This window comes from Hyperoodon ampullatus, assembly GCF_949752795.1.
Source record: "Hyperoodon ampullatus genome assembly, chromosome: 5".
NCBI classification, from domain to species: domain Eukaryota; kingdom Metazoa; phylum Chordata; class Mammalia; order Artiodactyla; family Ziphiidae; genus Hyperoodon; species Hyperoodon ampullatus.
Genome location: NC_136918.1, coordinates 67,867,640 through 67,879,798, shown reverse-complemented (window position 1 = coordinate 67,879,798; position 12,159 = coordinate 67,867,640). Strand labels below are relative to the sequence as shown.

The window sequence follows — 12,159 nt, the reverse complement described above, 5'->3', positions numbered from 1 at the left end:
GGTGAAAAGGCTAATAAGTGGTAGGCTAAGGGAAAGTATTTTGTCAACCAAAGACTAAATCAAGTAACCAGCTAATTGCAAGAAATTAAGACATCCTTTCTTCCATAGGGATAGAAAGGATGTCTTCATTATGTTTTTAAAATTTTGCCTATAAAATAAATGTCAAATAAAACCAATACTTTGATTATACTTAAATACATATAGAACCTAATTTTTTTTATTTATTCTCTTTTACCTACAGAATTCACTTTTAATTTTATGGCAAAAATTATTCTGTGGAGGATATTTAGGCTTGCCATTAAACTAAAGATTATCACTTTTTATCCCTCCTAGCTAAGCACCTTCATTGTCTTGATATCTTCTAGTTCTTATTTTCTTTCTTTGTGTGTTGTTCTTATCCTGCTTTGGATTTTCAGTAGATGTTTTCTCCCAAACTCATCTTTTAGAACTCCAGGTTAATCTTTGCTGTGATTTAATATCACTCTGTTTATGCCTTGGCTTTTTGCACAAAGTTTCTTCTTTTGGTAAAACAGTACTTTCCAAAATGTTTATTTTGTGTTCTACTCGCATGTGACTTCTGTAGTTTTCCAGTTTTGAATGAGGTAATTTTTCCTTTTTATCCACTAAATGACTATAAACATATCTCTTTGTTCTTATCTACAGAATTTTCTCTGTCACACTGGGGCAGAGATCAAATCTTTGCATCTTTTTAGCAAAGACTTTAATTTTTTCAGATTTCAAACACAATAAATCTTTATTTACCTCTTTGTCTTATTGCTGCTTCTTTGTTGGCTACATTTGTTTCATCAGACAAAGGATTAGAATCTTGCAGATTTGCTCCTGTTTTATTTTGGTTTGTGTGAATTTTCTCTTCTGTATTGACCAAAGATTTTACCATATCAAAATTAATTTTTGATTATTTTCCTGGGTCTTAAAAGTATCTTCTCTTCATTCTAGACTTCACTTTTCTCTTGCAAACTCTTCACTGGTTTGTCACCATGTGCATAACCCTTGTTGAACTGGCCAAGCTATCAGATTCCTGTAGATTAACACCAGTTTTACTTCTTCCTCTGATGTTACAGTCTCTGTCTTTTGTTTCATAGCTCCATCTTCAGAGTTTTTCTCTTAGAAACTCTTCACAGTATTCTTTTCATCTTTCTTTATCTGAATCTTTTTTTTTTTTTTTAAGAAGATGTTGGGGGTAGGAATTTATTTATTTTTGCTGTGTTGTGTCTTTGTTTCTGTGCGAGGGCTTTCTCTAGTTGTGGCAAGCGGGGACCACTCTTCATCACGGTGCGTGGGCCTCTCACTATCGCGGCCTCTCTTGTTGCGGAGCACAGGCTCCAGACGCACAGGCTCAGTAGTTGTGGCTGACGGGCCTAGTTGCTCCGCGGCACATGGGATCCTCGAGACCAGGGCTCGAACCCGTGTCCCCTGCATTAGCAGGCAGATTCTCAACCACTGCGCCACCAGGAAAGCCCTATCTGAATCTTTTCTGTTAATATAAGCAACTGAGACTTGAGTTCTGTATCAGTTCTATATCTGTGTCTGGGATATAGGGACATTCCCTCACTCAGCTTTTCTTGAAAATTAAGCTCATATTTCTTTACATTTATCTCTCTTTGCACATTCCCTTTTGACTAGGCAAATGTTTAGTTTTTTTTAATCTTTTTGTTTCTTAGGATAGATCTTATTCTTTGACTAACTATCTTGAATGTTCTTTGGCTACATGTCTTCAGTTTCAGAGGCATTAGTTTTAGGTCCATGTTCACAAGGCTTACAAGAGGAGTTTTCTTGACTGAGATCTCCTGGTCCAGCCTTATTTTTGTTCACTGAATCAAACATTTCTTCAAATCCACTATAGTCCACTTCCAAACAGCTTGGATTCTGCCATAAGTGTTTGCATTCCAAGAAGTCTTCAACTGCATTTTTCTTTTTTCTTGATGTTTTCAGTCAAGTACTGATAACTATTGGCTCCAGGTTTTCTTTTGATGTTTTATTATTTTTTAAAATATATTATCTATCTATTTATTTTGGCTGCACTGGGTCTTAGTTGTGGCATGCAGACTCTTAGTTGCGGCATGCATGAGGGATCTAGTTCCCTGACCAGGGATCGAACCCACGCCCCCTGTATTGGGAGTGCAGAGTCTTACCCACTGGACCACCAGGGAAGTCCCTCTTTTGGTGTTTTAAGAAAAAGTTGTGTATGGCCGCCTTCTACATTTTCTTTTGATTGAAAAACATGTACAGTCTGTATGTTCTAATATTTTTTCTATTACTCGGTTTTCTTGAGTAGTATTTTTCACATCTAAAAACCTACAGATGTTTTGGTTTTCCTTGTAATTCCCCTGATATATCTGACTCCTTCCTAAGGGTTTCCTGTGAACAAGATTTTAAAATTTGGAGTTGCCCTAAGTATTGTAATGTCTGCCAGATTTTCTACTGCATGTGCCTTAGGAGTTTTCTTAGGTTTCTTCATGCCTGTAGAATGGAACATGCCTGTAGAATGTGAATGGAGCCTGTCCATTCACATATCTGCTTTGGAGTTGTCCTGAGGTTAGTGAGAAGAGTCGCACTGTATTACAGTTTTGCAAATTGTAGAAGACCTGTCAAGTCTTCTACTTGGTTTCCCTTTTCTTTAGGAGTTTTGTCTGTTGGTGCCTGTTGGGTTTTCCATGGGTTCAGTCTTTTCCACAGAAGTTCTCAGAAATTTCTTGATTGTTGTCAGGGGTTCAGCTGATTCACATTTCTCCCTGGAAACTGTCCCGAATTTCTTATTGTCTTATCTTCTGGGTCCACAATTTGCTGTGAAGTTTCATAGGGCCGTAGGTTCCTGTTGGGTCTTCCACTGGTTCTGCCCTTTCTTTAAGCATCCTAAACAATCCCTTTTTTTTTTAACCTGTGACGTTTTCACCTTTTCTACATTTCCACCGGGGGGATAGGGAATTCCTGTTGCTTTCACTCTCTGGTCGTATTGCGCCTTTGGTGTTTGTGTAAACTCTTGATGCCTATCAGATAGATCTTCTTCCACAGAATCTGCATTTTCCCTCAGTTCCCAGTGGTCTCCTGAATATTCTTAGATGTTCTACTGGTTCTGGTTTGTGCTTTGGAGTGTTCCTAAGCATTTTGTGAACATCACCACCATTTATTTATTCCTCTGGTTCTTCTGGTGTTTGCAGGAACTCTCTGATACCTGCCAGGTCTTCCAGGGGTTCTGGTTTCACTTTAGATGTTGTCAGCAGCCTCCTGATGCATGTTAGATTTTCTACTGATTCTGCTTTCAAGTGTTCCTAAGCTTTCCGTGGGCATTTATCATCATTTATTTGTTCCTCTGGTTCTTTGGGTGTTTACAGGCGCTCTCTGAGAGCTGCCAGGTTTTTCATTAATTCTTGTTGTATTTTAGGTGTCCTCAGCACTCCCGTGAGGATGTCTGCTGGGTCTAGTTTATGCTTTGGTGTGCTCCTAGGCCTTCTGTGGACATTACCTCTATTTATTTGTCCCTGTTTCTTTTGGTGTTTGCAGGAGCTCTCTGACACCTGCTGAGTCTTCCGCAGGTTCTGCCTTTTCTTCACGCGCTTTCAGCAGTATCCTGAGGACTGCTAGCATTTCCAGAGGTTCCCGATCCTGCTCCGGAGTGCACCTAAGCTTTTTGTGGACACAATTTTATTTCAATAAACGTCTGTCATCGGTCTATAATTAATAATTTCATAAGTTAATTCCTGAAATTTATAGTGCTATGTTTGAGTTCTGGCAATTCATCTTGATAAGTTACATATCATTATTTCTAGCAAGCTCTGTTTTAAAATTTGGTAGCAATTCACATTTTAGTCTTTCTTCCAAAGAATAAAATGTAAGCATGTGCACAACTTTAGATATAAGCTTGGCAGTTGCTTTGGGGGTGACAGTTTTCATTTGCTATCATGATGATTATCACAGTAATAACTGTAATTCATTGAATGCTTCCATATGCCAAGCACTGTGCTACGCATTTTACATGTATTATCTCATCTAAAATTCATAAAAGGAGTAACTAAGGATTATTAGTTCCATTTCACAGATGAGGAAGGTGCAGCCCAGAGAGGCTGAGTGGTGTGTCCAAAGTCACATGGCTGATATGTGGAAGATCCAGGGGGCAGATCCAGCCTGTCTGACTCCAGAGCTGGGACTCTCAACCATTAAACTTCTCAGCATGCTCTTAATCCTGTGGAATATCTTATCATTAGAGCTATGGCTTAGCTGCATAGCATCATATGGCATCACTTTCTTTTTTTTACAAGTGAATAAGTAGCTACTGTTATTTGCTGTTTAAAGGAATTATTATTAAAAAATACAGTAGAATCTGGGCCGGGAATCTTTGATGACTCAACAATTATTTGTGGGCATGCAGAAATGTTTCATGGATAAAACCTGAAATGGTCAACAAAAGCAACTTAGATACCAGTTTTTTCCACTTAATTCAGCCAGTTCCTTCAGTGCCAAGTGTGCCTCCTTTCTGGTCTGGCTTCACTAACTTTAAAAATTCAAAAACACTTCTTTAAAACAGCTGGTAAATTGTTTCCAATATTTAGCAAAAGAAACAGATTTTTGTATGCTCAGCATAAAATGAGAACCATAGAGGCTAACATTACAACTAAGTACCCAGTGCCAGCTAATATCAAAACAGGGACAAAAATAGCTTCCTAAATGAAGATTTTGTTTGTGTTCTTGTGGTAGAGTATGATTGTTAAAACTTCATGAAGAATAACAGTGGTTTAGAGTGAGACTGCCTGGGTGACTCGCTGGCCTCTAGATTTACTAGTTATGTGACCGTGAGCAAGTTGCTTAACTTCTCTAAGCCTATATTCTCATCTGTAAAGTGGGGAGAGATGGTTGTAATGAATATTAAGGTAATCTATAGAAAGCACTTAACACTGTGCCTGGGACATAAAAATGTATGCAGGTGCCAGTGCACACATATTGGTTGACACTGGGTTGTTGATAAACCTGTGGAAATTCAAAAACTTTTATAGTTAATCATGGACGTTAATGATTTGAATTGAGAATAGAAACATTTAGGATGGAGCTAGAGATTATCATACTAAGTGAAGTAAGTCAGACAGAGAAAGACAAATATCATATGATATCACTTATATGTGGAATCTAAAAAATGATCCAAATGAACTTATTTACAAAACAGAAACAGACTCACAGACATAGAAAACAAACTTATGGTTACCAGAGGGGAAGGGGGCGATAGGGATAAATTGGGAGTATGGGATTAGCAGATACAAACTACTATATATAAAGTAAATAAACAAGTTCCTACTGTATAGCACAAGGAAGTATATTCAATATCTTGTAATACCCTATAATGGAAAAGAATCTGAAAAAGAATATATGCATACATATATATCACTTTGCTGTATATCTGAAACATTGTAAATCAACTAGTCCTCAGTAAAAAAAAAAAAAAAAAAAAAAAAAAAAAAGTATAGAAATATTTTAAAGAAAAACAGAAATTACCTTTAAAAAGAAAAACAAAACTGCCGGTCTTAATGACTGGTTTCGGTTGAGATGATACACTGTGGGTGAAAGCCTGGGTGGGAAAAGAGAGATTGGGTGGGAGCAGCAAGGGAGGATGGCGAGCTGCAGACTAAATAAAACGGGAAGGGTATATGCCCAGCAGTGGGATTGCTGGGTCATATGGTAGTTCTATTTGTAGTTTTTTAAGGAACCTCCATACTGTTCTCCATAGTGGCTCTACCAATTCACATTCCCACCAGCAGTGCAAGAGTGTTCCCTTTTCTCCACACCCTCTCCAGCATTTATTGTTTCTAGATTTTTTGATGATGGCCATTCTGACTGGTGTGAGATGATATCTCATTGTAGTTTTGATTTGCATTTCTCTAATGATTAGTGATGTTGAGCATTCTTTCATGTGTTTGTTGGCAGTCTGTATATCTTCTTTGGAGAAATGTCTATTTAGGTCTTCTGCCCACTTTTGGATTGGGTTGTTTGTTTTTTTGCTATTGAGCTGCATGAGCTGCTTATAAATTTTGGAGATTAATCCTTTGTCAGATGCTTCATTTGCAAATATTTTCTCCTATTCTGAGGGTTGCCTTTTGGTCTTGTTTATGGTTTCCTTTGTTGTGCAAAAGCTTTGAAGTTTCATTAAGTCCCATTTGTTTATTTTTGTTTTTATTTCCATTTCTCTAGGAGGTGGGTCAAAAAGGATCTTGCTGTGATTTATGTCATAGAGTGTTCTGCCTATGTTTTCCTCTAGGACTTTGATAGTTTCTGGCCTTACATTTAGGTCTTTAATTCAAAAAGAGTCATGTACCAAAATGTTCATTGCAGCTCTATTTACAATAGCCCGGAGTTGGAAACAACCTAAGTGTCCATCATCCGATGAATGGATAAAGAAGATGTGGCACATATATACAATGGAATATTACTCAGCCATAAAAAGAAACGAAATTGAGCTATTTGTAATGTGGATAGACCTAGAGTCTGTCATACAGAGTGAAGTAAGTCAGAAAGAGAAAGACAAATACCGTATGCTAACACATATATATGGAATTTAAGAAAAAAAAATGTCATGAAGAACCTAGCGGTAAAACAGGACACAGACCTACTTGAGAATGGACCTGAGGATATGGGGAGGGGGAAGGGTAAGCTGTGACAAAGCGAGAGAGAGGCATGGACATATATACAGTACCAAACGTAAGGTAGATAGATAGTGGGAAGCAGCCGCATAGCACAGGGAGATCAGCTCGGTGCTTTGTGACCGACTGGAGGGGCGGGATAGGAAGGGTGGGAGGGAGGGAGACGCAAGAGGGAAGGGATATGGGAACAGATGTATATGTATAACGGATTCACTTCGTTATAAAGCAGAAACTAATGCACCATTGTGAAGCAATTATACTCCAATAAAATTGTAAAAAAATAATAATAATAAAAAAATAAAATAAAAAAATAAAACGGGAAGGGGCTTCCCTGGTGGTGCAGTGGTTGAGAGTCCGCCTGCCGATGCAGGGGACACGGGTTCGTGCCCCGGTCCGGGAAGATCCCACATGCCGCGGAGCGGCTAGGCCCTTGAGCCATGGCCGCTGAGCCTGCGCGTCCGGAGCCTGTGCTCCGCAACGGGAGAGGCCACAACAGTGAGAGGTCCACGTACCGCAAAAAAAAAAAAAAAAAATGTATTGGGAAATTGAGTTTAATGGCTTCCTGTCCTTACTCCACATTGATTCCTCCAAGTGTTGCTGTATTTGTTATGCTCAGTCAAGTATGTTCCTTTTGCTATAAAAGATCCCATGATCAAAGACCAGGGAGTAGCCTATGATATATAAAGGATGTATCTGGTCTTGGGGAAGGGGGCTGGCAAAGAGCTTCCTAAACCCTTGGAATTTCCAGAGTGAGAGGAGTATCTTTGTTATGCTAATGAGTGGGGGTGGCTAGAGAACTTCAGGGTGAGGGCTGGTCACCACATGATGAGAGGGCTAAAACTTTTAGCCACCTGACCTCCAGGGAGAGGAAGGGAGCTGGCCATTGAGTTCAATCGCATAGCCAGTGATTTAATCAACTGTGCCTACATAATAAAACTCTTGATACGAAATTCAGGACAGCAAGTCCTGGGGACGCCTCCTAGTTGGTGAACATATTGATGTGCTGGGAGGATGACGTGCCGGGGTTCCACGAGGAGGAGACGGCATGGAAGCTCTGTGTCTCGCACTTCCCCCCAGATCTCTCCTTCCTCCTAGACCTTGCTCTATGCATCTCTTCCATTTGGCTGTTCCTAAGTTGTATCTTTTACAATAAAATTGTAATAGAAAATGTTTCAGTGAGTTTGGTGAGTCATTCTAGTGAATTATCAAACCTAAAGGGGGGTGGTAAGAACCCACAAACTTGGAGCCAAGTCGGAGAGATGTGGGTATCCTGGGGTCCCCACTAGCGACTGGAAACTGAAATAAGGGCAGTCTAGCTGAGAATTTTGCCCTTTAACTTGTGCGACCTATACTAACTTCGGGTAGTGTCAGAATTGAATTGAATGGTAGGGCACCTAGCTGATTATGAGAGAATTGGTAGAATGCAGACACATTTCATTATATTTTTTGAGTTTTTAAATGGTAGTAAAATAAACATAATATAAAGTTTACTCTTTTGGCCATCTGTTTTTAAACTTTCTATTGTCATATAACATAATATAGAAAACATATATAAATGTATAAGTACAACTTATAAGTAAACCGCTCAATCATATTTCACAAACTGACACATCTGGATGTGTACCCGGCATCTGGATGAAGAACAGGACATTCCAACATTCCAGAAAGAAAAAGGAATATGTTGAAAAGATAGGAACATTTTCATTAAAAAAAAAAAGATATATTAATTAAAATGGGGGTGAGAGAGGTAATCACTTTCCCATGCATATGCCTATGCCCACTCTATAATATACCATTTCCAAAAATGGCTTCATGGAAGAATTTCTAAGGATTATTTGTATCAATGTTAAAAAGCTTTGTGGTAATAATAGTTTTGGGACATACTGAATTAAGGCTAGTCAAATAGATTGATCATTTAAGGAGATTTTCACAAATTCAGACTCTAGGGCCTAATGCCTAAACATTCTCAAGTCAGAAAAGGAATGAGGAAAATATTTCTTGCCCATTCTAGATATATTTCTAAAATTATGGTAAATATATATAACAAAATTTACCATTTTAACCATTTTCAAGTGTACAATTCAGTGGCATTAAGTACATTTCCAATGTTGGGCAACCATCACCACTATCCATTTCCACAACTCATTCATGCCAGACAGGAATTCTGAACTTATTAAACAATAGCTCCCCAATTTTCCCTCCCACAGTCCCTGGCAACTACTATTCATTCACCTTTCTGACTCAGTGAACTCGCCTATTTTTGGTATCTCATGTTAGTGGGATCATACAATGTGTGACCTTTTGTGTCTGGCTTATTTCACTTAGCATAGTATTTTCAAGGTTCATCCATGTTGTAGCACATATCAGAATTTTATTCTCTTTAAAGGCTGGATAATATTCCACTGTGTGTAAATACCACATATTTAAATACCACATATTGTTTATACATTCATCTGTTGATGGCCGTCTTCTTTTGCCCACCATTTTGCTATTGTGAATAATGCTGCTATGAACATTGGTATACAAGTACATGTATTATTTTATACTTTCATAGGTCAAGCTTCATTTTTTGTTGTATAAATAAACTTTTGGAGCACTTTACAATTGAGATCAAATAGAAATTAATGATGACATACATTTTAAAGAGTCCAATGTTTTATTATCAGCATTAATATTGTTCATACTGAAGATTCAGGGATAAAATAATGGACAGAAAACTGGAATGTAAGCAATACTACATAGATGCATCATAAATATATAGGATGTTTTGCTAATTATTGGACTAAAAATATAAAAGATGAAATTACATCAATTATTTTGTGCTTAGTCTTTCTGAATATCCTTTTGGTATTAAATACACAGCAAGTGCTTATACTTAGAGATTCTGCCTTTTTTTAAGCAAGGAAAACAAGCTTATCCTTGGTTAATCAGAATCAGTTTCAAAAGGTAAAACTTCTTAAAGGTAAGCATGGCATTTACTGCTTAAGACCAATATTCTTGCTAGGCTGGCTGCTTGAGGATCGCTCTCGTTCTTTAGTAATTTCCATCTCAATTTTGGCTTTGATTTTCTCCCAATCTATTTCAAGCTGCAGTAGAAGAAAAGAAGAAACATGCATATATAGTATAAGACATTTTTGTTTAATGCAAAGTAACTAAGAGTAAACAAAAACAGAACGCATGACTTCCAAAACATTAGAGAAAAAAGAGGGCAGGAAAGAAAAGTTAAGAAGAGATAATGCTCCCCCAGAAATGAAATAGCGTCAAGAATAAGACCTAATAGAACAATTATCACAATAAAAAGCAAAGACTCTCATTGTGAGACCAAAATCTGGTTGTAGCTATTTATAAAAGGCACATCTAAACTGTCCCATGGAGCCTTAGGATTCTGCTCCAGTGCCTCAGGTTCAAGGGGGTAGGAGTGAGTGAAGATGGACTGCTCTCCTCCAAACAAGGGGGAGAATGGACAGGGCTCCATTTTTGAAACAGTAGGCCATGTTTCAAATGCGTCAACTCTTCACCGTTTTTATACTGACGTTTCCATTAGGAGCCTACCTATGGAGAAAGATAGGGGAGCATCTGCTTTCCCAGAGCATACTCTGCAAAAGGGGCTCCTTCACAACTCTTAAAATAATATGAAGACTTGGTGGTAAGAAAATGACGAGGGCTTCCCTGGTGGCGCAGTGGTTAAGAATCCGCCTGCCAATGCAGGGGACACGGGTTTAAACCCTGGTCCAGGAAGATCCCACATATGGCAGAGCAACTAAGCCCGTGCGCCACAACTACCAAGCCTGGGCTCTAGAGCCCGCGAGCCACAACTACTGAGCCTGCATGCCACAACTACTGAAGCCCGTGCGCCTAGAGCCCGTGCTCCGCAACAAGAGAAGCCACCGCAATGAGAAGCCCACGCACTGCAACAAAGAGTAGCTCCCGCTTGCCGCAACTAGAGAAAGCCCACGCACAGCAACGAAGACCCAACGCAGCCCAAAATAAATAAATAAAATAAATAAATTTATGAAAAAAAAGAAAATGATGAAAAGATATTAGAGGAAGTAGTGGGAAAGCAAGGCTGAAAGACACGTAAAAAGAATAACTGAAAAGTGATAATATTTTTATCTGTTTTCAGCCAACCAGCAGACACCCCAAAATCCAGCCCTGCCCCTCCACTAAATCAACAGACATAGTGTTAGGAATGGACTCTGCTCTGAATTCAATAAACAATTTCTTTAGGAAAAAGCCTTCTACTATTTTTAAAAGTTTGGAGATCACTAATTAAGGAATGTGTGTCCTCTCAGGCAAGACATGGGAAAAACTGGGTCCTACCTAAAACTAACTCTGATTTACTTTGAAATAAACCCAAACTCCTGAGACTGAGCTAAAAGTGAATAGGTTTTCACCTCCATGTAGGGGAGCTGAGTAGAATAAGCAGTATTAAAGCAGACTGCGTTACTACTTGCTGCCTGAACAGATTTACCTTAAGTAACTGAGACTAATTTAACCTTAACAGGACTTCACACCTCTTTTATTTTGTGTTGGAAGTAGGTAGAATTAAGTATTTGGTTCTTTTTTATTCCAATATCCTTTCTCTAAATTTCTGTGAAGTAATTTGTGGATATATTTTAGATAATCATTCCATATACTTTTTTATAATACATAAAATTGATGAATTAAAAGAATCCCTCTTACTCATAGAAGATGAAAGTCTGTGCTCAGATGCAAGTGACAGCTTATCGAAAGGCAGAGCACATGTTAGGTTATTTGAAAGACTCATTTTTCAATCAGGTCAGAACTTGATGTTTTTTAAATGGCAAAACAACTCATCTAAGAAAACATTTGCAAAGAGAAAGACAAAACTTGATGAATGCCTTGGCCTTCTTCCAGGCTTAAATTGACTTACATATGTTTTTCAAATCAATCACAATAAAACCATATATTGATGATACACTAAACAACTGTTGCTCAGCTGCACCAGAAGTGCATCAAGCAGATTGATGACATCTATATTAGTTACTTGTTATAGTACAAATGAGGGTGTCAGTTGACAGCTATCCTACTGAAAATAAATGTTTCACTTTCACTCTGGCATTTGTCCAGTTTTAGAACAATGTTCTCCTGATAATTTAGTCTCTGGAATAGAGTATTTTTAATAGTGAGTTTTAGATAAGGATGTACTCATGACAGCTGTCAAGTGGCTTCTACACTAAAACACATCCTTTTCTAGTCTAGGGAGTGTTAATACTATTTGGCACTTCTTATTCTAGTCCCTAGTTGGTCAATTCTTCCTATTCACATAATAATAATTTTAAAATCATAGCAAATGGCTCTCCATCCTCTACCCCATCTCTCTTACTCTCAGCCGAAAATCAGCTTCCTACTTTACAGAGAATATAGTGGCCATCAGGCATGAATTCACTTAATTTCCTTCCTTTCATAAAAGTAGGGTATCCATCCTTATCTCGTTCCCTTCTGTCTCAGGGCAACCTCTTCACATAAGTCCCTGATCTCGTCTTCTTTGACT

General features: G+C 38.3%; 1 protein-coding gene across 1 annotated transcript in view; it reads right to left on the bottom strand.

The window, feature by feature from the left end:
- Nucleotides 1–9,619: 9,619 nt before the first annotated feature.
- The window catches only part of IFT80 (intraflagellar transport 80), a gene marked incomplete at both ends in the record, with an annotated part of 95,574 nt that continues 93,034 nt past the window's right edge, over nucleotides 9,620–12,159 (bottom strand). The window contains one exon of the mRNA XM_079705233.1: nucleotides 9,620–9,730. Coding sequence (XP_079561359.1) covers nucleotides 9,620–9,730 — 111 coding nt within the window. The remainder of the gene's footprint in view (nucleotides 9,731–12,159) is intronic.